Here is a 27,827-nt window from a genome sequence, read left to right on the forward strand (position 1 = left end):
TTTAGAATAAAGCTGACTACTACTAAAGCACATGTAAAAAGTGTAACTAACAGCATTTTTGCTTCCATTAGTTCAATTATGAATATCAATCTTATTAACTGAAATATCTGAAATACTCTGCCACTGTCATAGACAGTTTTGGACAGTAATTCTCACTAAAAACTCACGTGTGTATTACAAGATAGCAGGAGTGGTGTCTTTTTTAAAAAGTGAATCATTTTAAATTTAATTTAATTTGAGTACTTATTTTCTAGTTTTCCTTAGCAAGATTTAACAATTCGCCTTTCTCTGTCTGCATCAATCATACTGCATTGGTGAGGATGACCCAAATAGGACTGTTATCTGAAACATGGCATTGTGATACAACAAATGTGGAAGGAGGCACTTTTTTTTCCAATTCCCCAAATCCTTTGTTTTTAACTAGCTGTACAAAGGTTCAGAATGGGTATTTGCTATGTGAATTTCTTTGTGGGTTAAAACAACGAGGAGTCCTTGTGGCACCTTAGAGACTAAGGGATTTATTTGGGCATAAGCTTTCATGGGCTAGAACTTCATCAGATGCATGGAGTGGAAAATACAGGAGCAGGTATAAATACATGAAAAGATGTGAACTGCCTTACCAAGTGTGAGGTTAGTCTAATGAGACAATTCAATTGACAGCAGGATACCAAGGGAGGAAAAACCACTTTTGAAGTGGTAATGAGAGTGGCCTATTTCAGACAGTTGGCAAGAAGGTGTGAGTAACAGTAGGTTGTTAGTTCAGAAAACAAATTACCATGCAGTGCTATTCTTCCCATCATGGGCACTCTCCTACAGTTCTTCCTGTGGGGTATGACTACACTGCAGCTAGTAGCACGCTTCTCAGGGCAGATAGACAGACATGCGCTAGCTCTGCTTAAACTAGATGCTAAAAATAGCAGTATGGCTGCGGCACAGGCAGGGACTCAGGCTAGCTGCCCAAGTACAATCTCATGGAGCCCACTGGATAGGTACTTAAGCAGCTAGCTCAAGCCGCTGCCCATGGACCTGCTGCCATTTTTAGCATGGTAGCACAAGCAGAGCTGGCACCTGTCAGTCTACCTGCTCTGGGAAGCACAATCCCAGCTGTACACAGCATAGACATACTCTCAGACAAACTCTCATGGGAGTTGTGTGTGAGTAAGAACTTCAGGAGTGATGGCCAAGTATGGCCCTACTCATTGAAGGTACTTCCTGCTGAATCCTGCTACAGTTAATTTCACTTCCCCTGATCCCCTTTACTTTGTTAGTGCTGGATCAGGCCCTTATTGTAAATTTTAATATGTAAACTTTACTCACCATCTTGTGCTGAATAAATGATGGCAACAAGGCTGAATGGTCCATCCCCTTTGTTGTTAAATGCTTTCACTTTTACTTGAAACTTTGTTGAGGGGGGCAGAGAGTCATCTTTGTGCACATATCGGCCAATATCAGGATTGGTAACTGTAACTCTTCTCCATTCCTTTTCACCGAATGGTTTAAAGGCTACTATGTAACCAAAATTCTTGCCAAAGTGGTACTCTCTTGACAAAGGCTGAAGAGACAAAAGACTAAGAATTAACATTTTATGGTTAACCAGTGGATCACTAATTAGAAGTTTAAAAATATTTATCCACATATAAATTGCAAAAATATTGCATTGAAATTACATTCTCTGATTTGCTTCCATCCACTTCAAAAGCACACCATCTCCGTCACTGACTACATCTGGTAAAAATAAGATTCAAGTTCAACTTCTGCTTTTGATCCAGTCCTACAGAAATGCATGTCATGCTGTCTCCAACCAGAGAAGGCTAAGATGATTTTGTTCTAAAACTATATTCAGCTGAAGCCAGCAAAAGATACCTTTTTAAGAAATGATGAGCGGCAATGAGTATGTAACACAGACTCTGTGTGTGTGTGCATGTGTGAGAAGGACAGAGAGAGTGAGTGTGTAACTCACAGACGTCTATCACAGGCTCCAGACACAAACAATTAATAATGAATTCATACCTGCGATTATATCACAAATATCCTTATGATGATTTATTTCCCATACTTAGGGGTAATGGCAAATTCTCAGTTAGAGCAGGTAATGTGTTATCCATTCAACTGCTTTAGCATCAGTGTTGCCAGAACTTCACTCCCTAAAGACTTCAGACATTCCTCAGACCCACATGGACTACCATCTGTCATCTTTATGGCACCCTGTCAGGCCCTGCTCATGTCACCGATCAGTGATGCTTCTGGCTGAATCGGGGGTAACACTTCTGGAAGACTTATCCAAGGCGACCATCCATGGATCCTGAAGTAGAGTCTCTGGTCATTCTAGATTTAAAGAGACAGGATCCTATTGCCATTGGCTGGGTTCTTCCTCTGGCTGTTCAGCAACAGAATGGAGCAGACTCAGATTAATAGATCTACAAGCTTTATTTACCATTTATTTGATTTCTGTGTGAACCTGAAGGCTGAGCAGAGACTGATGTCTTTGAGAGTAGCCCCCTCTACACCCTTTCTTGCCCTCCAAACCAAACAGAGTCTCTCCTGCATAGAATATCCATGCAAGGGCTGATGTGAGGAGCAATGGACCTGCAGCAGTGTAACAGCTGGAAATATATTATGTTCAGGTTTTACACTGCTGTCCATTACTATATCATCCACTCAATGGACACTCTGTGTCAGATTTTTTAGAATTAAAAATAGTTTTAAATAGAATGGGCAGAAAACACAAATTCTATTTTATGGAGGATTTTGAGATTCTGACATTTGTTTTAATTCTGAAACATGGAAAGAGTGCCATGCTTTGTTTTTTTATTCCCTGTCTTGGGTTACCACTGTTAGCTGTTAGCATGTACAGTATCTTCATCCTTGTAGCATTTCAGATATAATAAACCAGGACCAGATGGGATCTTCATTCCTTCATCTTTCCCTCAAATGGGAGAGAGAAAGTTTGAAACTGCATTTTCCAAAGGTAGGCTATTTGAAGAACTTTAATAATACATCACTTCACTTCTCGACTCCTTTTCCTGTATACTTGTGGTTGTGCCCACAATTCTTCACCAGTCCTTCTAGTCCATTGCACGGGTTCAGAGGTCTTAGGGTTCCAGACCTTTTTGCTTCAAACTACTCTTGACAAAATCTTTCCTTTGTATCCTCAGTCTTCCACACACTTTCTTGTTGTCCTCTCTCTTGCTTCTGTTTTCTTTGCTGCTCATTCTTCTCCCATTCTTATCACACATGCATTCTCCAGCCTATTTATCACTGGAAGTCCCAAGTTCATCATCCCCATTCTTTCTTCCATGCCCCCTCTGTTTACCATCTGCTTGTTGCCATGCTCCTCCCTTTATTATTTTCTACTACTTGTATCTTCTTTTTTTCCAACTTCGTAAGACCCACTATTTCCAAACCACAGAGCAGGCAGGAATGAACACATGGAGCATATTCTTTTCCTTTCAGTTTGTTGCTTAATCTTTGATCTCACATTATTCCTGCCACCTTTTTTCACATTGGGTTCTTCCTTTCAATTCTACAGATCTCTCCAATGGCACTAAGTGTACTTCCCAAGTACACAAATTTTCTTCTGCTCCTGAAGCGTCAATCAACAGCTCTTCTTCCACCTTCTCTACTTTCATAATGTTAGGGTTTTTTGTGTTTACCTTCAAACACAGAAGCCCACTCTGATATCATATTGTCCAGTTCCTCTTTTACGATCAGCCAAAAGGGCCAGATAGTCAGCATAAATGTTACGTTGAAATAAGTAGCTATACATTGCTGAACACCAGGCAATATCCACCAATTCTAGCCCTCAAAAGAGAATGGGAAAGGCTGTCCATGAAGAGAAATGGAGAAAGGCTATGGCCAAGTGAAAGACCACTTCTAGTTCTCCACCTCTGCACTTCCTTTAAAACAAGATCTCAAAGAGCTCTGGCTGGATCCCTGAATCCACAAGCCGAGATTATGAATCAGAAAATGCTATAGGTGTTGGCAGTCACATAACCTGTCTCATATTCGGTTCTCATGCTATTAATTACAACATTATTGGAATAGCATATGCAAATGTGAGTACATTTCTGGGAACAAATACCCTTATCTAAGTCACTCTGTGCTACGTCAGATGGGCATAGTAAATCTAACCTTAATAGAAAAAAAAACACCCCTTGATAGTTATGCTAGTGGAAAGTTGGATATTCCTGAGAAACAGAAACTCTGCTCACCTAGTTTTAATGGTTAAATGAACTACCCATTACAGAACTGCTGGTAAAACTAACATTCGCTAAGAGAAATAATTGGAATATAAATCTATTTGGGGCCAATAGAAAGAACTAAATGATCTTAGACTTCAGATGTTGCATTAGTCATTAGTCATCCTCCTGGTTATATTTTTTTTTTAAATTTAGTCATAGCTTGCAATTATGCAAGTTTCCCTGATGCCAACACTGCCATGAATACAGATCTTTACATGCAGTGCAACGTGTATCATTCTTAATCTTTCTCTGAGACAACAGTGTGTATGTCAATATTTTAAAATTAATCTGTCTTGATCAACTGTGCTTTGCATGTGTTTTTATTTGATTCTCTCTATTCAAAGAATAATTAAAAACAAAATGAAAATAATAGGAATGGTATATTGTCTAAATGACTGTCTACTGGCATTGAGAAAAATATCTTGAAAACCTATTTTTACAGAATGATGAAGTTTCCTTTTTTTAAACTTAAAACTCGTGTCCCCAAGTCAGTTGATGCCCATGCATGTCTAATGTTGCAGATACAATTGAAAATACAGTTGAAAATATTTTGACCTGAAGTACAAAAAACACCTTTTTCTCAAATTTGTGGCTGGTTATAACTGTCACATTTGATATACTCCTCCCAAGGAGCATTCCACATATAAACCCACACACACATACATGCAATATGCATACATTTTAAAACAAACCTGTATTTTCTTAAAGGAGCATCCTTGCTAGGACAATAAAGCAGATGCTGTCAGTCCTAAGTAAGCTTTATGTACTGATTAATCAAAGAGAAAGCATTCTTAGTAGTAGAGGTACATACAGAATGAGCTACATCTGACATATCAACCATTCCTAAAGAAACAAAGATTATATTTTCTACTCTCCATATGATGTTGGGCAAGGGAATAGAAGGGCCAACGATAGCAAGATAATTTTGGTTACTTTTTAAAAGTGAAACTTTGTGGCCTCTGATTGCTGGAGGCAAGTATAAACTTCTACAACTCTTTCTTTTACTATATAAAGGAAGGAACTTCTCTTTCTTTCCCATACTTCATCCTCTGTAGCTTCTTCTTAACTTCTCAGCTCTCCTTTCCATCCCATCCATCCTTAGTTTATGTATGATCTTCCTCTCCCCTGCTTTCTTATCCTCTTCTGCTCCCATTTTTCCCTTCTTCCTATTTTCTTGCCTTTCTTCTCTTCATTCCCTTTTTTGAACCTTTGCTTCTCTGGCTTTCTTTTTCATTGACCGGGCATTTCCAGAACACTTTTTTTTCAGTGGGTGGAATTTTCCAAAGAATTGCTCCAGCCCCAGAAGGAAAACAGTAATACTACATATTCCTACAGTAGACTTTCTAAAGGCAGGTTTCAGAGTAGCAGCCATGTTAGTCTGTATTCGCAAAAAGAAAAGGAGTACTTGTGGCACCTTAGAGACTAACAAATTTATTAGAGCATAAGCTTTCATGAGCTACAGCTCACTTCATCGGATGCATTCAGTGGAAAATACAGAGGGGAGATTTATATACACAGAGAACATGAAACAATGGGTGTTATCCTACACACTGTAAGGAGTGATCACTTAAGATGAGCTATTACCAGCAGAAGGGTCGGGGGGGAGGAAGAAAACCGTTAGTAGTGATAATCAAGGTGGGCCATTTCCAGCAGTTGACAAGAACGTCTGAGCAACAGTGGGGGGCCGGGGGGGGGGAATAACATGGGGAAATAGTTTTACTTTGTGTAATGAGCCATTCACTCCCAGTCTCTATTCAAGCCTAAGTTAATTGTATTCAGTTTACAAATTAATTCCAATTCAGCAGTCTCTCGTTGGAGTCTGTGTTTGAAGTTTTTTTTGTTGAAGGATAGCCACCCTCAGGTCTGTAATTGAGTGACCGGAGAGACTGAAGTGTTCTCCAACTGGTTTTTGAATGTTATAATTCTTGACGTCTGATTTGTGTCCATTTATTCTTTTACGTAGAGACTGTCCAGTTTGGCCAATGTACATGGCAGAGGGGCATTGCTGGCACATGATGGCATAGATCACATTGGTAGATGTGCAGGTGAACGAGCCTCTGATAGTGTGGCTGATGTGATTAGGCCCTATGATGGTGTCCCCTGAATAGATATGTGGACAGAGTTGGCAACGGGCTTTTTTGCAAGGATAGGTTCCTGGGTTGGTGGTTCTGTTGTGTGATGTGTGGTTGCTGGTGAGTATTTTCTTCAAATTGGGGGGTTGTCTGTAAGCAAGGACTGGCCTGTCTCCCAAGATCTGTGAGAGTGATGGGTCGTCCTTCAGGATAGGTTGTAGATCCTTGATGATGTGTTGGAGAGGTTTTAGTTGGGGGCTGAAGGTGATGGCTAGTGGCGTTCTGTTATTTTCTTTGTTGGGCCTGTCCTGTGGTAGGTGACTTCTGGGTACTCTTCTGGCTCAGTCAAACTGTTTCTTCACTTCAGTAGGTGGGTATTGTAGTTGTAAGAGTGCTTGATAGAGATGTTGTAGATGTTTGTCTCTGTCTGAGGGGTTGGAGCAAATGTGGTTGTATCGTAGAGCTTGGCTGTAGACAATGGATAGTGTGTGTGATCTCGGTGAAAGCTGGAGGCATGTAGGTAGGAATAGCGGTCAGTAGGGTTCCAATATAGGGTGGTGTTTATGTGACCATCGCTTATGAGCACCGTATTGTCCAGGAAGTGGATCTCTTGTGTGGACTGGTCCAGGCTGAGATTGATGGTGGGATGGAAATTGTTGAAATCATGGTGGAATTCCTCAAGGGCGTCTTTTCCATGGGTCCAAATGATGAAGATGTCATCAATGTAGCGCAAGGAGAGTAGGGGCATTAGGGGACGAGAGCTGAGGAAGCGTTGTTCTAAGTCAGCCATAAAAATGTTGGCATACTGTGGGGCCATGTGGGTACCCATCACAGTGCCGCTGATAAGATGGTATACATTGTCCCCAAATGTGAAATAGTTATGGGTGAGGACAAAGTCACCAAGTTCAGCCATCAGGTTAGCTGTGACATTATCGGGGATACTGTTCCTGATGGACAGATACTGTTCCCCTCAGACAGAGACAAACACCTACAAGATCTCTATCAAGCATTCTTACAACTACAATACCCAGCTGCTGAAGTGAAGAAACAGATTGACAGAGCCAGAAGAGTACCCAGAAGTCACCTACTATAGGACAGGCCCAACAAAGAAAACAACAGAACGCCACTAGCCATCACCTTCCAGAGTAGCAGCCGTGTTAGTCTGTATTCGCAAAAAGAAAAGGAGTACTTGTGGCCCTTTAGAGTCTAACAAATCTATTTGAGCATAATGCTCAAATAAATTTGTTAGTCTCTAAGGTGCCACAAGTACTCCTTTTCTTTTGACTTCAGTGGAAGAGGATCAGACGCTGCATACCCAGCACAGCACATAATCAATGCAGTTTCATTTTGATACTCACCATCCATGTTATTGTCAGCTCTCGGTTACTTCCACCCCCTCCTCCAACATCAGAAGGAGCCACATTAGGAGCTGGAATAACAGAAAAGACAAGCAACATTTTTTCAGACTTCAGAGCTCTCATTCAAGATAGAACCATTAATTACTTTTTTCTTTTTACTAGCAGTGCCAATGAGCCCATATGGCCCACACAATTACAATAATGATAGCCTGTAATAGCTATGAGAGTCTGTGGTCTTGCCAAGACTAATGTATAGCTTTTGCCACAGGAAAAGTGCCAGTTCTCTCCTGTTATGGTAACTAGGCACTGCTGGTAATAACTCTTTCCTGATTTTGGCCATGTTCACTTTACTTTTTAAATTGGATATTCAGAAACTGAACACGCTCTTCATACATCTGAGGAGAAAAGCATTTTATTATTCTTATCTTTGCTCACTATGTCTTTCGAGACTTATGCCTCCATTCAACAAAGACTTAAACACATGCTTCATTTTACACACTCTGTGAATAGCCCACTGATGTCAATGGATTTATTCACTATACATAGAGTTAAGCACATGGGTAAGTCTCTACAGGACAGGGACCTTAGTTCTGTTCTCATTCAGGTCAATGGCAAACTACCATTGATCTGAATGGGTGGAGGATTGGGATTTAAGGCTCCAGTACTCAAAGTAAATTAAACTTCTGATTGTATATATTGTATTTTTATATTTCATTTAGAAATCTGCAAATTGAAGACTGATATTGTATACTTTGGAAAAAAAAATCTGCTAAAATTTAATATCTGGGCAGCACTGGGGTATAAAACAGGAAGTTCCCACAGTTTCCATTATAATTTACTCCTTTATTTTCACTTGTGTGACACTGACAGCGCTCAATTCCCACTGAATATAGTTAGGGTAAAAGCTATTTAGTTCTTAAGGTGTGCAGGCTCCTTCCTCCCAGGAACCTGGTAAGGAAGGTTCCTTGAAACTCATCTCTGCCATGATGACTGCAAAACACTTTCCCAAAGATAGGCAATTGGTAGTTCTTATTGGATTAAAAATGATAATTTTATTGTAAGCTTGTCTGCTCCTGCCCCTTGTTTGTGTATCCACCTGTGGTCTTTCATTAATAGGTTGCACAGTTAAGCACTCTAAAGTTAAGAAATGACAGTTAAGGTTGCCCATACAATCTTAAATATGCTCCCAGTGCATGTGCATTATGACATACAGTAATTCCTCGCTTAACGCTGTAGTTATGTTCCTGAAAAATGCGACTTTAAGCAAAATGATGTTGAGCGAATCCAATTTTCTCATAAGAATTAATGTAAATGGGGGGGGGAAGTTAGGTTCCAGGGAAATTTTTTTCACCAGACAAAAATATATATATATATATACACACACACACACAGTATAAGTTTTAAACAAATAATGTAATACTGTACACAGCAATGATGATTGTGAAGCTTGAGGTGGTGAAGTTAGAGGATGGAAGAGGGTGGGATATTTCCCAGGGAATGCCTTACTGCTAAATGATGAACTAGCATTTGGCTGAGCCTCAAGGGTTAACACATTGTTGTTAATGTAGCCTCACACTCTACAAGGCAGCACAAATGGAGGGAGGAGAGACAGCATGGCAGACAGAGACATACACCGTGTGTGTGTGTGTGTGTGTGTGTGTGTGTGTGTGTGTGTGTGTGTGTGAGAGAGAGAGATGCACATTGCCCCTTTAAGTACACTGACACCACTCTAAGTGCATTGACTTTTTAAGTATATCAGGAAGTTGAGATAGCAACTACAGCCAGCAAGCTCTCTCCGTGTCCCCACCCTGCTCTATATGAAGAAGGGGTAAGCAGGGGGCAGGAGCAGGTGGTAGGGGGGCACTCTGACATTAACCCTCCTTTCTCCCCCCCCCACACACAGCAAGCAGCAGACTCCCAGGAGTAGCTCCAAGGCAGAGGGCAGGTGCAGCACATGGGAGTGCGGGGAGGGACAGCTGAACTGCCGGCAAGTGATAGCCTGCTGAGTGGCTGCCGCACAGGGAACTTAGGGGAGCGGGAAGCTGATGGGGGGCTTCCGGTCCACCTTGGTTCAAAGCCCCCACCAGCTAGATCCAACGGGCTGCTCTTCCTGCAAGCAGTGGACAAAGCAGGCGGCTGCCAAACAACGTTATAAGGGAGCATTGTGCAACTTTAAATGAGCATGTTCCCTAATTGATCAGCAACTTAACAACGAAACAACATTAACCAGGACGAGTTTAAGTGAGGAATTTACTGTACTTAACTACATGATCACATAGTTTTTTCTCAAGTAATACATGTTATTATCATACATCACATTTTTTCTACTACTTTGTAAGATGCAAGTTGCACACAGAATGACACAAGACTTTACTGGACAAGGCTAGTGCTCTCCCCCATTTAAACAGCTGGCCAAATGGTGCCTTATACAAGGCCAGGTAGGATCTTTATTTTTTCCCATTCTTTTTAATGCTTTCTTTTGAAAGGAAGACAATGAAATTCAAAAACTAGCATTGAGATGACTTGTAAGTTTGAAAGATCAAGCAGCCCAAATCATACTGGTAGCCTCTGACACCCACTTTGTGCTCACTTAGCACAGGTGTAAATGGCCACCCAAAGTGCAATGCAACAGATGACTGGGACTAATATATTTATCAATACAACTCAAGTAAATGGAGAAGTGCCCAACCTTTATTTTCCTAACATGAATTGGTTGCAGAGACTTATTGAATTTTAGTGTCTAGTAGCTAAAATATATATAGCTAGTCTTTTAACAGGAAAACCCCAAGAAGTCATTATGTAACTTAAGTGGTACTGAACAAAATAAAAAGATTTTAATTTAAACTTATCTTAATTACATGTACAACAAGCATGCAGTTAAAAGCAGCCATTAAAATGAAGGCCATATGCACACGGAAGAAAGAGTGAAGGTTCAGAGCTGTTTGTGCCACTGACAATTGTCAGATACCACAGTTAAACTTATGCAATGTGTTATCCATTACTCAGATGGCACAGCAGATTAGTAGCAATGTTTGATCCTGTGTCATATTGAGCAGCTGTTCTTTATAATCAAATAATCAAAATATACTAGCACTGGTTCCAAGCTGTGCAATGAAAATACCTAATACCTTAGGGGTCCTATTCAACACACATTAAACTGAAAAGCCACATATAGTGTCTGGCTCCCAAATTAGCTTGAGATTCTTAGCAGGAAATTCAGATGGGGGATGGCACCAGTCATCTCTAATAAGTGCCAACCCATGCTAAGAAATACACTTTCTTCAGTACAGGGGATTCTATCCATTAACACGTTAGTGCATTATATTCTTCGGTTTGTATTCTAAGAAGCATGCATGATTGATGCCATAAAACTTCTATAAATGCCTGCATTAACAGTCTGTTTAGATTCACCAAAAGTGCCAAGTGCCAGTCATCATCTGCCACAGGCAGAAATGCTGCTCCTAGTTGTCCTCCATTCTGCATAGACAGTGAGACGATCAGCTAAATCTTCCAAAGATATTAAAGGCCTGATGTAAAAGGGGAGGGCATGTCATTCTTTAAGTTGGGGAGGAGACTGAAAGAAGTTCCATGAACCCAGCATAAGGCTATTGATAGACATTAAGTATCACAATCCCTCTACATGTGAGGGTTGTTTCCACCCTCCCTTCAGAACAGCAGAAAAATATTAATGGTATGCCAGCACTCCAAGAAGCAAGTGCACATTTCTTTTTTAGACCCCTAGGCTCTTGTCCAAATGCAGCTGCGGAGTAAGGAAATGTATGACACTAATAGCCAAGTTTATTAGAAGTAATTTCCGTTCACTTTGGTTTACAGTTTTGTGGATTTTTCTTTCCTTTCTCCACTAACCTGACGAATCAATGCTTCCTTACGCCCTAACAATCTAATTTTTAAAAGACAAAAGGTGATTCTGCTTTTTGTTATTCTTAGCAAAATTTGCAGTGAACAAACATTTAATCTATTTTCCAAATATATATTTCAACTTCAAGTAATGGGACAGCAGCCTTCTAAAAACGATAAAGAACAGGGCTGCAAACTGGAGCTAGTATTTGTTAGGGTGGATAAAGTGATATGGAAATCTTGTGGATATAGACCTTTTTGCAGGGACACATTAGCTCTAAAAGCACTGCTGTTATCTCCTTCAGACAGTCAAAACAGAATATATTATCTTGAATGATATATTCAGCATCTAATTCTTCATTTGGGAGAATTCATTTTATGATGTACCTGTCCCAGCCTACAGGATATGCTTAACTATGCTCCGAGATCTTAACATTAAGCAATTAGACAGACTGGGGCATGTGTCGTGTTGGATAATGTCATGCCTTTGACACAGCATTACAAGGCACAAGACCAAACCTTCAATCACAGGGAAGTGGCATTATCCAGTACAACACACATCCTGGCATGTCTTATGATTAGAATACAGAAAGCTAAGAAACAAATGAACATTTGTGGATTTAAAAAAATGTATATATTCTTCCTGCACAAAAACAATAATTAACTAATTTAAAACATACTGCAGAGGATCTCTGAAAGGCGGGAGAAGAAAACATCCCCAATGAATGCAATTTCATGCTGTTTTTCTCTTCTTTGTTAATTTAATTTAATATTTTTATATGAATAAAAGAGTAAGTCATTCTATATGACGTTTGTGTTTCTTGGAGAACTGAGGATATAAGTGTTAGAGCTGTAACACAAGTCTGTTTGGGTAATTTCTCACTACTACTGGACAACAGCTAACGTACTGCAGTAGGGCCTCCTTCCTTGTCAGGGATTTCCCTCTAACCACCAGTAACAATTGGAAATGAGTTTTATCCTCTCATTCTCTATTTCTGAAATTATTACCGGACCAAGAAGAACTGGGTAATCAGACCAACAGGGCCCAGTGATTCATGTTAGCCATGGGTTGAAAGTCTATATTCCAGTAGTCTGAAATCCTACCCTTCTTTCTGTAACTGATATTAGGCTGACCCAGGAATAGGGGCATAAAGCCTTGGGCCGGCAGCTCAGACAGGAGGGATGGTTTGGTTTATAAGCAGTGCTGCTGGAACAAGTAGTCACACCAGTTTCAGAGGGTCCATCACAGGTTGTAGTCTGAAGGACAAGAAGTCTGCCACAAATGGGAAGAGAAGCAACAGGCTGGAAACAACAGGAAGAGACCAGTCTGAGAGCACTGAAAGAGCCAACAGGAATACCGGGCTGAGCCAGATTGGTCAGCTCTATAGCGTATGTGATGAGATTAGCCCAGTAACTGGACATGTGTCTGTGGATAAACTTATTGTAGGAAGTGTGTCTTTAAAACATACAGATACCATTAAATGGTCTAAGCTCCCAAAGCGAGAGATTTGTTAGTCTGATGCGAGTGAAAGACCATAAAATCTTCTCCAGACTTTGGGATCATAGCTAGCCATGGCAGTGAGCTAGTAAAAAAGAGCAGTCACTAAAGACAGTGTAAATTTATCATTTGGTGTCAAGACTGCTCATTTTGTTGCCTACTTTGCGGTTAGTACTAGGATATCTGATAATTATTTACTACAGTCAATTATGACTAGTTAGACCATTCTATTTGGACTTAAATGCTTTTTAGTACTCCGCTTCTACCAAAATTAATGAAAATGTAGAAAAATAAAAAGAACATTTAAGCATTTAAAGATATCTCAACAATTTGTGTCTACGTACCAGCTCCTTCTGTTCTAATTCTTTGTGATGGCATGCTAGGTTCTCCTATCCCCAAAGTATTCATTGCTGTTATCCGGAATTCATATTCCATCCATGGGATTAAATCAATCACCTTTGCGGTCTCCATATTTCCTTCAATGCTTGGAGGATCTAAATGAAACAAGAGACTGCTTAGAAAGGAGCATTTTGCAGTAAGCTGAAAGAGTAATCTGAGTTTCTCTGGTTTCCCCCTTCTCTCTGTTTGTAATCAGCCACCTAGACGAACACTACATTATAAAACAGGATCTCTCTTTTGTACAAGGAGTTCTGGCAGAGAATGAGGAGTTGAAATCTATGAGATTATCTGGGATAAACCTTTACAAGATCACAAATTGCAATTGCAAATGGACGAGTGGTGGAGGCAGTCTCAATAATTGCACACCAGACCTTGAGACATCTGGACATTTCTCCTATGGAATAATGCACTGAGAAAGCTGGAACGCAACTACATTTCATGTAACAATCAATGCCTTTGAAGCTCATAATCCTGGAATTTCACTCACAGTTCTGAAAGTTAAATATGAAGTTAAGTAAGTGCCAACGAGCTAGCGAGGCATAGATGGAAAGATCCGTCAACTATCCAGGAATGGAACATACAGTATGATTATAAGTTAGCACCTTGGTTTGGAGGAAGCTGAGGGATTTGAAAGGTCCTAGCTGGGAGGGGAGTCAATGTTGAATGAGTTTGTGGGATGTGTGTGGTGGGAAGGGAAATGGCAAGGTAAGGCATATATACTAATATTTATTGTTAAAATAATATATAACAAATAATATTACTACACATTCTAGAATAGGCCTGGTCCTGCAACGCTTGCACTCCCAGTGATCTTAATGGGATTTAGGGGTCAATAAAGCTGGGTATGTTTCTAAGGCATCTATCACTATGGTATCAAAGCATAACTTAGATGAAAAGTTATAACTGAACTATTAAAATTCTACTATATTTGACAGTCAAAAGATTAATTTGTGATGACCTAACTCTCAAGAAAAAGATTTTAGACATCCCATTTGATTAAAGGAGTGTGATTAGGCATAACAAAATGAATGCAATGTTAATTCTATAGATCCAGAATAAATTATTCAAAAATTAAATGTGCTGAGTGGGAAAGAAATATTTTCATGGTTGAGAATCTACACTACTTACTTGGTGGGCAGAATCTCTGCATGTGATTGGCTCATATTAACTCCCAGAATTTAGAAGCATTTAAGATAAGCAGATTTGCTGAAGAAATACACAAAATATTTTCTAAAGAATAAGGCCATGATCGTGGAAAGGCTTATGTATTCAACTTCATATATTGTTAGTCGTCCAGAAAGGAATGTATAAAATTAAGCACATGTAAGATGAGTCAAAAGTTAATCTATTGATTTTATTAGTTCTAATATTACCCTTACCTGTTTTGGCATCTTTCCATTCCTCAGAAAGAAAAGTCTTTGACTGGATAGTGTACTTTGAAATAGGGCTATGATTGTCTGTTCCACGACTCCAAGTAAGTGTCACAGAAGTGTCTTTAATATCTTCTATTCTCAAACCCCCAGGGGGACCTGGAGGACCTAAAAAGCACATTTAGCAATTTACAGATTAAATAATACTTTTAAAAAGAAAGGGTTTCCTAACTAATGTATAACAATCTATTTAAACGTTATATAAGATTTCTATTCTCATATTCCCGTAAGAACTGCTTGAAGAATGGGCAATACAATCACATCTTTATAATCTTCATAAAATGATTCAGCTGATTTCTGCATTTGCATCTAAAAGATACTAAGAGTTATAGCTATTAATGATAGCTAATCCTTTCTAAATTCTACCTAAAACTTGGATGGTCTTATCCCAAAACAACAGACTCATGAACAGAGGACATGATAATGTTTGCTAAAGTGAACAGCAATTTTTTCCAAGCCTACATTTTACAGGATACTTACTGTTATTATGAAAGCACTCCTTTACTCCCGCAATTGGTTCATAAAACTCAAGCATCATAAGATACATGTGTTGTGCCATGACTTACTCAACTCCAAGAGGAGAACTACATGACTGCCTGGAACATACAGGTCAACAATCACAGGTGACTAGGACTCTTAGCAGTCTAGACTACAGAGTTAAACAGAAGACAGTGATGCAGAGAGAGAGAGAGAGAGTGTGTGTGTGTGTGTGTGTGTCTGTGTAGGAATCTTGATCTGTAAAAGACACCATGAAAGTCAGAAGTCCATGCTAAAAATAAACTCCTTTCCCGATAGCGCTGTGATCATCAGCTTTGGCACATGCTTGCGAATTTTGCTTGCCGGTCATTTCACACAACTTATTTTATCCTGCTTGAATTTGCTTTGGACATTAGGATCAAATTACAAGAAAAAATTAGTGAAGTAAGAAAAGCAGAGACAATGCATTACAACCTCTAAAATGAGACTTGCTGATTCCCTTTCCATGATTAACAGCTTGCCAAATCTCATCTATGATTCAATTAATTACTCTAACAATCTTTCAGGAGATTACAGCAAATGTGACTGAATATGTCACATGATACCTTCTGAAGAATAAGGGGACTTGTCTCTCTTTACTGTGCAGACCTGGAAACTACCAGGCTCCTAGCAAATGCAGTGATAGCTTCTTTATAATTTATTTTGATTTGAAAAGAAGAGAAATATCATAAATAAACCAATTATTGACCAATTTTAACAAAGAAGCAGAAATAACTTACGATATTACAGACCTGAATCTAACCTCCCACTAATCACTCAGAAATAAAATGCCTGCTGTAAGCTGATGACTTCATCATATTATCAACTATGGAAGAAGATTCCCAAAGAAGTGGACATCTTCTACAAAGCTAGTACAAGACATGGGACCTACAGATAAACCTGGAAAAAATAAAAGTCAAGATATTTCAGAAAAATACCGTAAACAAACCCCAGTCCCGTCTAGTGGCACCGAAATCACTTAGAGAGAAAGCGAAAGAGAGAAAAAAAAAAGAATCTGCTCTACAGCCTTAATTAACAGTCAGTTGGCTTTTAGCTTATGCTGTAGAGGCTCATGCACTAAGCTCCAAAGGCCCCAGGTTTGACGAACAGGGTCTGTCAGCATTACACTAAGTTATACATAACAAATGCAGCAAAGAGCTTCAGACTGGCTACAAAGGAATTGTGGGTATTCTATGCTATTAAGGTACTGTATGAGAGATACCACCCCCTAGGAAAATTATAGCTAAATTTTTTCACCAGCATGATCCAATTTCTGTATGGAAGTGAAATCTGGGGTCCAACTTTAGCAATTGATTACACTGACTGGGATAAAAACAGAAACTCTACGTTTGAAGTTCTACAAACAAATACTCCATGTGCACAGGAACTCCAGCAACAACAGCTGCAGACCAGATCTGGGTCATTTCCCTCTGCTAACCAACATACACCAAAGAATATCGAGTGACCTCTCCGCCAAAGAAGCAAACACTCACTCTTCTGCAAAGTACAAGAGTATTTAGAACTTGTCCCATATGAAAACACAATCCGCTCCTATATATCATTGCTCCCTGGTCTCAAAAACTTCCACCCCAACTTGTGGAGCAAACAACACTACCCCAATCTGAAAAATACTCAAAGCTAGGCCAGAACATAAAATAACAATATACGAGTCATTGAGAAGAAAAAATTAAAACTAGCAACAAGCTAAACCGATACAAATCATAGCACAGAAATATTATGCTTGCAGAGTCTCCCCAAATTCAGAAGCAGTGATCATAAGGTGGAAACTGGAAGGCTCAAGGCAAAGTCTAAACCCACAGAAGAGTGACTGTGTAGCCATGAGTGTGACAAAGGAGAGACTGAGACAGGGATACTTTCTACTCCTGTATCTCAAACACAAGGAAATGTGAAAAAGATATTTCCTTAAATTATCAGGAATCATGAAAGATACTTCATCATAAAGTGCTGCAGAAAAAAAAACTGTGTCTGACTGACTTTGGGAGAAAGGGAAGAAATGACAGAGATGGAATCACATCATGCTACATAGCAACCTGTCACCAAATCAGGGGTGACATATTGGCCCCACTGCAGTCCCATTTACTTCAGCAGGGCCAGGATTTCAATCTAGCAATGACAAATAGACACAGGAGATCTATATATGGTACTTTTGTGGTTCCATATCCGGAACGTCCGAGTGCCTTACAATCTTTGATGTGTTGATATCAAAAGCCCCCAAACAGTGTATAGCCCCATTCTGGGTGGACTGTACCCACCTATGACAGATGCCTAAGAGGTCTGTCTTTTTCTTACACTTTAGCAACATTTATACATCTTCTCATACTTATAAAGTCTCATTGACTTGAACTTAATTTTTCCACTGCTTGATAGACACCTTAAAATATTTTTTTTATGTAATGGTTGAGACAACAGCATTTTTCTAAGAATTCTTCCTGTTCCACAGCTTTCTTTAATACAGAGCTTAAAATAGCAATCTAAAAATATTTTAAGTACAGTAATTGTTTCTTTTTAAACTGAATCAGCAATGGTTTCATAAATATAGGGTCCTTTAAACGGGATCTGGACAGAATATTTTATTTTGTAGCACTATTTTCCCATCCTAAAACTGCTTACGCAAGTTATTTTATTTTTAAAAATTGTGTTTGTCCTCTATTTTATAATTATTGTATGTTGTTGGCTTTGAAAGTTTACACCTTATAACTAAAATAATAATTTCCTTGAAAGACAGTATTTCTCATTTATAGAATGAGGTGCTTTTGTAAATCTCATTCGGTGCCTATCTGTATCTTGAGGTGCTTAAATACCTATGTAAATCTGGCCCTAAATGAATACTATAGCAGTTATCCTGAACAAAATAACCTAATAGTAACCATCAAACATCTCCAGTATAACGCCAGGCAAATTTTCCAATCCCTACACAGAACTGAATACTGCTCTTTTTCCTATATACATTGAAAACTTAATATACAATTAAAAACAAAACCTCATTTGTGTCTCTCTTTAGCTATTGAAATTAAACTGCATTATTTGGCAACTATTTCTCCTTTTTGACATTCTCCATGGTTTATAGTTCAACTTGGGGGAACAAACTTTCCTCCAAGCTCTACTTTTGATTTGGCAAAGACTCATTTTCATTGGGCCAAAATGTTTAGGAAAGTGAACAGTCTAGGTTATCATGAAACAGTCATCAGCTGTATGCTGTGAGAAATAGAACAACATGGTCACCAAAATCATTTATTCATGTTATACCCAGTTTCTCTTACACCTGGAAAGCAGAAGTGAAGCTGGAAGGGACAAATATTTTTGCTATCCTGGTTACATCTGGTATCTCAACCTAAAACATATGCAGGATCCTTAGGGCTTAGGTCCATGATCTCCAGTCTGGATCTCTGTCTGTCACTTATAAAAGCCAAGAGTAAAGTGCTAACACACTTGGATCAATGGATCCCTTAAGGAGAGCACAGTGCTAGATAGCCAATTTTCAACTTTTGTTAAAAGTCATCTCTTGATATCGAAGACATACCTAGTTACCAACTCCAAGAGAAGGTGACTGAAAAGGTCATCAGCTGAATAAGTTCAGAGTTTCTAGTTTTTGACTGTGGCATAGCACAGAGATGGCCCTGTTTGTGAAGACTTATGCCAAACAACTCTCCTTACTGGTACTGCTAAATCTATCACCTGCTTTTGACATGAGTGATCACAATGTTCTGCTAGCCCAGCTGCAGAGACTGAGTTGGTACTGGATTGTTCTACAGTGGTTCCATTTGTTTTTATGGAACTCTTTCAATCAGTGGGGCTGGGAGAAGATGCATCTGCCCCAAGGCCCTCTTCTTTGGTATCTTTTATAGGATGCCTTTCTCACCTGTGCGATTCAGTGTTAAACCATTCAGAGAACTGATTCAATGGTATGGTCTTCAGAACACTATAAAACCCCTATTGACATCACCATATCTCCTCATCACCTCAGCAGCTCCATTATCCTAACTGTGATGTCAGAAGGGATGTAACATTAATCCATATAAATGGATGTACTGTTTGTGGGACAGGGAAAACATTTAGAGCAGACTGTATGTACGGTGGCTTTTATTCTAATACTTCACCTATGAGATATGTATTCTATTTCACCTGCCTCTGTATTACCACTGATCTGTGGACCGTTTTATTGTCACACTTCTCCACTGACATTGTAGTGACAATGCCACTTTCGTCACATTGGCCAGACATGGCTCAGTGTTGAGCACTCCCAGAGTCCCACTGATGTCAATGGGTGAGGGGATCTTAGCCCCATGTGGACTCTCACAATCCTGTAGAACCTGTACACCGAATGCAACATTGGTGGTAGTAAAAAGAAAAGGAGTACTTGTGGCACTTTAGAGACTAACAAATTTATTTGAGCATAAGCTTTCGTGAGCTACAGCTCACTAGCTCACGAAAGCTTATGCTCAAATAAATTTGTTAGTCTCTAAGGTGCCACAAGTACTCCTTTTCTTTTTGCGAATACAGACTAACATGGCTGCTACTCTGAAACCTGTCATTGGTGGTAGTGTCTTTCATAGTATTTCACTATGCGAATGGCAATAATTCTACTCCCTACATACTGGGTTTGAAGGAGAAATATATCCAACAGGATATTCCCTTATTTAAAAAAAAAGTGTTGCCTACTATTATCATAATATTAAGCCATATAAATGACTATTCCTTTCCTTCCAAAGGAGTCTTCTCTAATGTCAGTATATTCATCCAATTGAAATTATATCTACGCTACTCAGGGCCGTCCCTAAGAGGGGTGCGGGGCCCGGGACATAGGCGCCAAATTTCTAATCTGCTGGGGGGTGCTACCTGTGGCTCTGCCCAGACCCTGCCTCCATTCCACTCCTTTCCCTAAGGCCCCACCCTGCCTCTTCCCCGCCCAGTTCCACCCCCTCCCCCGAGCCCGTTGCACCCTCACTCCTCTCCCCTCCTCCCCGGCACCTCCTGATGCTGCAAAACATCTGATCCACAGCAGGCACTAGGTACTGAGAGGGAGGGGGAAGTTCTGGTAGGGGGGGCTCCTCCTCGTCCTCCCACCTGCCTCTGCTGGCCTCCTTACCCAGCTCACTCACCCACCTCCCACCACACTCCCCACCCATTGGGCCCCGGGTGATCACCTTGATTCACGGTACCCAAGGGATGGCTCTGACTCTACTATTACAATGTCAGTAGAAACTTCATTTGCTGTTATTAACCAAAGGAAATTAAATAAAAAAAGGTTACAACAATTTAAAACTTACCAGACCCTAAAAATGAAGGAAATTCAGAATCAAAGTATAAACTGTCCTTTAGCTACCATACTGCTAACATACCTGGTAAGTGGGGCAAAACATACTACCTGTGCTGCCCCATGCATCAGGTATGTCACTTTTGAAATACCAACATTCCAGAGCATCAGCACTTCAGAGCATGCTGTTGCTGTCTGCACAAAAGTTGCATGTGAAGGCCAGAAAAACCAGATTAACTCACCCTGTTGAACCTATGCATTGTAACAGATCTTGTAAGATACCTACCATACGAGCAAGCACACTGTTCTGAGACCACGGCAATACTTAGGGACAGAGGGCTGAGTTAATGATGGAGTGATAGCTTTCACTCCAAATTTCTTTGTTTCAATCATTTAAACATCAGCAGTACTTTTACTGTAATGTTTCGTTTCATGCACAATATACAATTCAGTGAAGCATTATGAATGGCTGTTTCAAAATTTCTTTTAGTAGACAAACAGGAATGACACCATTTCCTCACTCTATTTTGAGAAGTTTTGTTATACAAAAGTAAAAACCAAATTAAGGTGTCTTGAAAATATTATATCAGGAAAAAACATGATAATGAATCTTTATTCTTATACAGGAAATGCATTTGAAGCACACTGGATACACTAACAGTACACACACATTTAAATATCTTCTAGAATCACAATCACGAGCAGATTGTAAAGTGTTCAAATATTAATTTCCTCCTAATTTTAATCTCCATCAATTCTTGATGAGAAATAAAATGGTTTTAATGAAGAAAAAACAATTCATACCAGTCTGCTAACCTACATGAGAGGTAGCAAAATGTCAAATTATTTTAGCTTGAAAAATCTTACCTCTTACAACAAGGTCAGCTGAAGCTGAGGAGTTGTCAACAATTGTCTGTGCTGTGCATGTGTATCTTCCAGCATGCTGCAGCTGTACATTTTTAATAAGCAGTTCACCATTGGCCTTTATCTGTTTAAGAAAATTATATAATTTAGATTAATAATTTTCTTATATATTTGTAATACACACACTCACACACACACACACACACCCCTCTATCATTTGATATACAGTACAGAAAGGAGAGGATTACCTCCCTCAGATAAATGCTTGATTTATTTATATTGTAGCAGTGAAAAGTACTCAGTATTTCTTGAAAAGCTGTTGCTTTTTAATAGAGCTGAAAATCCAAATGTTCTGAAACTAAAAACTCTTTTTCACTAGCCGGTATTGCACTTTGTACACATGTACCATGTGCATGTACACTGCCACATGAAAACACTGGTTTACAATAGTTTTAGCCTAGAATTTTGCATGATTCACTTTTAAGTTATTTCCCAATATCACTTAAATTATTGTGGGATTAAGCATAGAAACAGTAAAAACCCAACAATGGATAACACTACAATCTATATCCATGTCAGTAAAGATCTGCTCCATATATTGGCCCACATCGGGCCCCAGAAATCAATGTATGGATCAGCTGCCTCCATGGCACTATCTTCTGCCTCCCTAGGATGCCACAAGGAGAGGACAAGCCTGTTCAAGACCTAGAGGCTATGCTGTCCTCCCAATAGCACCACATTTGGATAAAGATCTTCAACTTCAGGCTGTATCACCTTTACATGGAAACCCTCCATACTGGGGAACACCCATCATCCCTTTAAAGGGAGTCCTGGGAGCAGCTGTGGCAAGAGGTGCAACTGGCAGCTGAGAAGCACAAGACCTCTATGCAGATGGTTTTATTACAAGTGAATTACATGGAATCTATAGGATTCTAAAGGTGAAACCATAGCTCCTTCCATGATGGGCAAAACTCTGCCTTCCCCAAGGAATCATCTGTAGACAAACTCAAGGTTCCATTCTGTAAGGTGCTGAGAACTCCTTCACCAATTCAGCAAAGCACATATGCACATGGTTAATTTTAAACCTGTGAATTCCTGCCTCAAGGAACTTCAATCTAAATAGACAATAGAGATTCAGACATACAAAGCATTGCCAACCAGCAGATGTATTTGTAACACATCAGTGCAATGTTTTAAAACATCTTACCAATAATAATTAACCACAAAACTTCTTTGGATGGTGGATTAACACTAGTAGAGTTTATAGAGAAATTTAATCTTATTATTAGGTACAATTGGTATTGCAGAAGTGCCTAGAGGTCCCAGCCTCTTTATACTAAGCACTATATAAACACAACTGTTTACATTGCTGCAGGGAGCAAGCCTCTCAGCACAGGCTGACAGACATGCTCCATTCAAGCTAGCATGTTAAAACCAGCAGCGAGGACGTTGCAAAACAGGCAGCAACTCAAGCTAGTCACCTGAGCTTGGATGAGCTATGTACTCAGGCGGCTAGCCCATGCCAGAACATCCACAGTGCTATTTTTAGAGCACTAGCTTGAGCACAGCTCGAGCACTTCTGTCTACCCAAACTGGGAGGCACTCTCCCAGCTGCAGTGCAGACATGCCCAGAAAGTCAGTCCCTGATCCAAGAGATGAGAGGATGGGTGCCTGAAACGTGGCACATGGGAACAGAGTGAAGATGGTGGAGCTGCGGGTGGGAAAGTGGTATTGGAGGGAAAGTGGTTATTGTAGTCATCAGCTGTAAAAGGGACTGACCAAAAATCATTGTTTCCTAGGGTGACCATATTTTCCTATGCTGAATATGGGACACCTGGTAAAATTACTTGTATTCAAGCGAGGTCAATGGCAATCAATCAGAAGTATGCAGTACAAACGTTTAAATTAATGTCAAGCTGACTGAGCTTTCCTAGTCAGAGGCAGTGGGGGAAGGAAGGAGCCTGCTGGCCAGGCTGTTAGTGAGCTGAATGCTCTGAACAGGGGCTGGTGCTCTGCACAGCGCTGGGAGCAGGACACATCCTGCCGCGGGGGATATGGAGGAGCAGCAGGACTGGGGAGGTGAATGGGCAAGGCAGGGAGAGGACAGTGAGAGGAGAGCATGTAAAGGGCTGATGGGTGGGTAACAGAGGGGACACAACTGGCCGCTGCCTGGCACCTGCCCACAAGCACCAGTCACTGCTCGCAGCGCACAGCCAGTGCCAACCGGAAATGGGACGGGAGGGAGGGGCCCTGCTGGCCAAGAGCCAGTATGCAGTGGGGGCTGCGCTGACAGATCAGCAGAGGGAGTGGCTGGCCCCACGCACTACATCTTCGCCCCACTACCAGCCTTGCACATACACCTCCATAGTTGGCCACTGGACCCCCCACTCACCACTGGTGAGAGGGCAACTGGCAAGCAGGGATCTGGACAGCAGCAGGACCTACCAGTACTGATGTGGAGGAGACAGAAAATATGGGACAATTTGCCCATTTTTAAGAAAAAGTCGAGACACCTACAGGAGGGCTTAAACACAGGACTGTCCCTTTAAAAATGGGACGTCTGGTCACCCTATTGTTTCCTACCAACATACAATAGAACCTGAATACAAGCAACAGTCATTCGGTGTATAAGCAACACATATCTATGAAGAATAAACAGTGTAAACCATGTGTATACCTAATGGTGATTATGGGTACAGTATACTGTAAATACGCAAATGGCATAAAATGTTCAGTAGTTTATTTTAATTATCTATATCATTTTATATCTATGCATTGTTTTCAGTCTCAGAAACAATTCTATAGAATTTAATTAAAGTATATAATGCTTGGTATTTTAAGCCCTCATCACTTCAAATATGTAGCTACTGAACAGGGCAATTATCTATTTGCATCACATGCTTAAGATCAAACAAAATGAATAACAACATTTTATTTTAAACATTTTTCTTGTCATCTGCCTCGGGGGAAAAATGAAATGTATGTACATTCCCTCCTCCCTCATCCTGTATAACTACCTTTGCTCTCTCTGGAGTAGCCTGCAGCTTTCCTCACAATTCCAGTCAAAACAAGAAGAGTAAATGGACCAAACTGTAACATCTGCCAACAGCTCTCCCTGGCCATCTAGTAAGGGATCTGCTATGACAATCAGGCTCACACCATTCCTCTCACAATCTAAAAACCACACATACACTATCTTTTCACTGTGCTGCACAGCTTATCGTCTTCTCAGTGCAACTCCCACTTACTGTAAGCTGGAATCAAGCAGGTTTCTGGAGAAAAGACTAGGACTAAAATTCCTCCAGACAATGTTCTGTAAGTCTTACTCCTTTGAATCTGTCCATGCAAGCATTCAGTCTGTGCAACACAAAGTCAGCCTAGAACAAACTGCCTCTGCTTTCTTTCTGCCTAAAATGAAAATTGAAAACGGGGTTTCTGAGTGAATGTTTTTTGTCACAAATTTTGAGCTGATTTTCATGTTTCATATTAATGCACCATAGATTAACTTTTTTCACCGAAAAGTGTTAATTTTACACTTGTATGTTAATAGAACATTTAACTGATAGTGTAATATCTCAGCTTATGTAAGGACAGTATAATTATAAGATAGCAAATCCAGATGTTAGCATGGAAACTTGCCTTCTGACTCCCCAGGATAAACATAGTAATTCTAAACAAAATTTAATTTAAAGGGCAATAGCTATAAATGGAAATGGTATAAATATATTAATCTGCAGTGAGAGCTTGCAATAACATTTTGTAGGAAGTGTGAGTTTTACTGAGGTTCACATAGGTAAGTTATGTGAATGACAGAATGTTTCATGCAATATTATCTACTAAACACAGCACTGTAGAAACAACCTCTTAAACAGGCTCAGGCCCTGAGAGTCCTTTGCAGCCTTAATCTCAGACCACAACTACTCCAGCTCTTCTCAACCAGCACCATGTTTTGTTAGATTTTATTTTTACAATCCATAGCCTGCTTCCCCACTTGCTTCTGGGGAAGAGTACACTAGTAGTAGCCACTAGTTCTGCCTACTTCTCCCTTCCTTCAGGCTTCTTACTCTCCTGTAGGTCTTCCTTCCTTTCTGACTATATAGTCCTAGCTGCTGGGGATACTTCCATCCAATTAGATCTTAAGTTGTATCTCCAGGCAGCTAACTGCGCTTCTCTTCCAACTGCCTGTCTTTCAATTAATATAACTTGGTGGGGCGTTGAGTGACAGGGTGCTGAGTTAGCTCCTGAGTCAGGATACCCCGGTACACACGCATTTCTGATTCTGGCACAAAATCCTACTCTTTTAGTTCCCTTAAGAATTTTATTTCATTATTTCATTGTGGTCTGACTTATTATTATGAACTAAGTATGAACTAAGTAATAATGACTATCATTAAATGTATTACTATGTTCAATGGGTGTCAGACAAAAAAAAGGTAAAACTCCTACCGACTTCATGAGTAAAACACAATGTATTCTGAAAAATTCTCCAGGACTCCATGACCCATTAATGAGAGTGTAGAATAAACAGAGTCCATGTACTCATTTTGTGCATTTAAAAATACATTAAAGGAACAATGAGGTCAAAATCAAGCACTCAAAAGTTAGGAAAAGCCATAATTAACCTTAATTAACCTTTAACCTTAATTTACCCCATTTGTGCATATTAGAATACACTTTTTAATTCCATGATCACATACTATTTTGTCCACAGTACCTCTGCCTCATTCAAGGCAGAGGATGGACAGTACTCACTGAATGAGAAGCTGTTCTATATTTTGTTATATCTTGCTTGTTCAATGTGGGGCCAAGCCTTATTTACTGAATATTATTCAAATCCTGCTCTAAAGAAAGAATTATTAATTTTCCTCATTATAGTATCTGAGTACTTCACAAACATTAATGAATTTGTTTTCAAAATACACTTGTCAGGTGAGGTGGTAGTATTATCCCCATTTTAATGAGGGGAAATTGAAGCACAGAGAAGTGAATATAAAATGTGCTCACTAATTCTGGGTAATAATCAAAGGCTAATAACTTTCCCTAATTTGGGACTTGTCCACATGAACAGCAAAGGGTACATCACTGCCACAGAGACAACCCCGCTGCCAGTTTTCAAGTCCCTGCTCCAAAGCATGGAGGTCATAGAGTTTCAGAACCTAACAGCTACAATATTTCTTTTTAACATGGGCAAAACAAGGTATTTCCCCCTTAACCCGGTTCTCAGTAATGGCTAAACCATTTTTGCTGAAACTTTCAAAAAAAATTCAGCCTGGGGTAGACACATGGCATTTTAGCCTATATGGTTAAATTTGGCAAAATTATGACCAACTGAAAACAGGGTTTTATAGTGGGAAGCGTAATAAACCTTAACTATATGCATTGTTATCTGTAGCACCTATAATAATTTCGTATATATATATATATATATATATATATACATATATATATATACACACACACACACACACACACTGTGGGTAAAATACTGCTCTTTGTTACACCAGTACAAAATCCAACAGGAGTTGCACCTGCAAAACACTGTAAAACATGGACCTCCCTAAGTATATACATACATATACAATTGTGTGTAATATTTTGTTAAATAATACATGTACACAATGTTTAAAAATAACTCACTTATTCACAGATGCTAGTTTGCAAATGTATCCTTAGCTTATTTAGAAAAGGATTACTGAAGTAAATCACAGCATTACACACATGTTAGTCTTTAAAATATTTTCATAAAAACCCTAATCATCCTTTCAAAATACATCTAAAGTTCTTTCATGCAAGGTAAAATGTTACAAAAGATTAACAGCTAGATTGATATCATACCACATTGGAATGATTAACATTTAACTCTCCTAACTCACTCCAGATTGTTCAGAAACAGCATTTTCCTATGGAAAACAAACAATGAAATAACTCCTTGCAATCATGAAATTTCACAGTCAGAAGCATAGTGGTAGCATTCAAAATAAAAAAAAATATGTAAAAACCAATTTTGGTAGAATTACATTTAGAAGTAATGGTTATTTGTGATTTTTTTTTCTCATCAAAAGCTTAGGGAAAGGTATAAACCTTTAATGCACACAAAAATTGTATGGGATTCCATATGGTCTTGAAGCTAGATAAGTAGTTAACACCACATTGGATGTAATGGGCACTTACAAGGTCCAGGTTTATGTCTCTTGATTGAAAACAGGAAAACAAAATATAAAATGTAAACGTTTTGTAAATACTCTGAAACAAGAATGTCAATTGAGAACAGCCATACTTGGAGATCACAATGATAAAGGAGAAATTTATAGCAATT

General features: G+C 39.5%; 1 protein-coding gene across 8 annotated transcripts in view; it reads right to left on the reverse strand.

Annotated features, from left to right (window-relative positions):
* Positions 1 to 27,827, reverse strand: part of CNTN1 (contactin 1) — a 434,625-nt gene that overhangs the window by 64,094 nt on the left and 342,704 nt on the right. For all 8 annotated transcript variants that reach the window (XM_038373409.2, XM_038373417.2, XM_043494720.1 and 5 more), the window contains 5 exons: positions 21,515 to 21,635; positions 14,806 to 14,964; positions 13,372 to 13,521; positions 7,672 to 7,742; positions 1,318 to 1,552 (listed from right to left, as the gene is read on the reverse strand). In XM_038373409.2, coding sequence (XP_038229337.1) covers positions 1,318 to 1,552; positions 7,672 to 7,742; positions 13,372 to 13,521; positions 14,806 to 14,964; positions 21,515 to 21,635 — 736 coding nt within the window. The remainder of the gene's footprint in view (positions 1 to 1,317; positions 1,553 to 7,671; positions 7,743 to 13,371; positions 13,522 to 14,805; positions 14,965 to 21,514; positions 21,636 to 27,827) is intronic.

This window comes from Dermochelys coriacea, chromosome 1, assembly GCF_009764565.3.
Source record: "Dermochelys coriacea isolate rDerCor1 chromosome 1, rDerCor1.pri.v4, whole genome shotgun sequence".
Taxonomy (NCBI): domain Eukaryota; kingdom Metazoa; phylum Chordata; order Testudines; family Dermochelyidae; genus Dermochelys; species Dermochelys coriacea.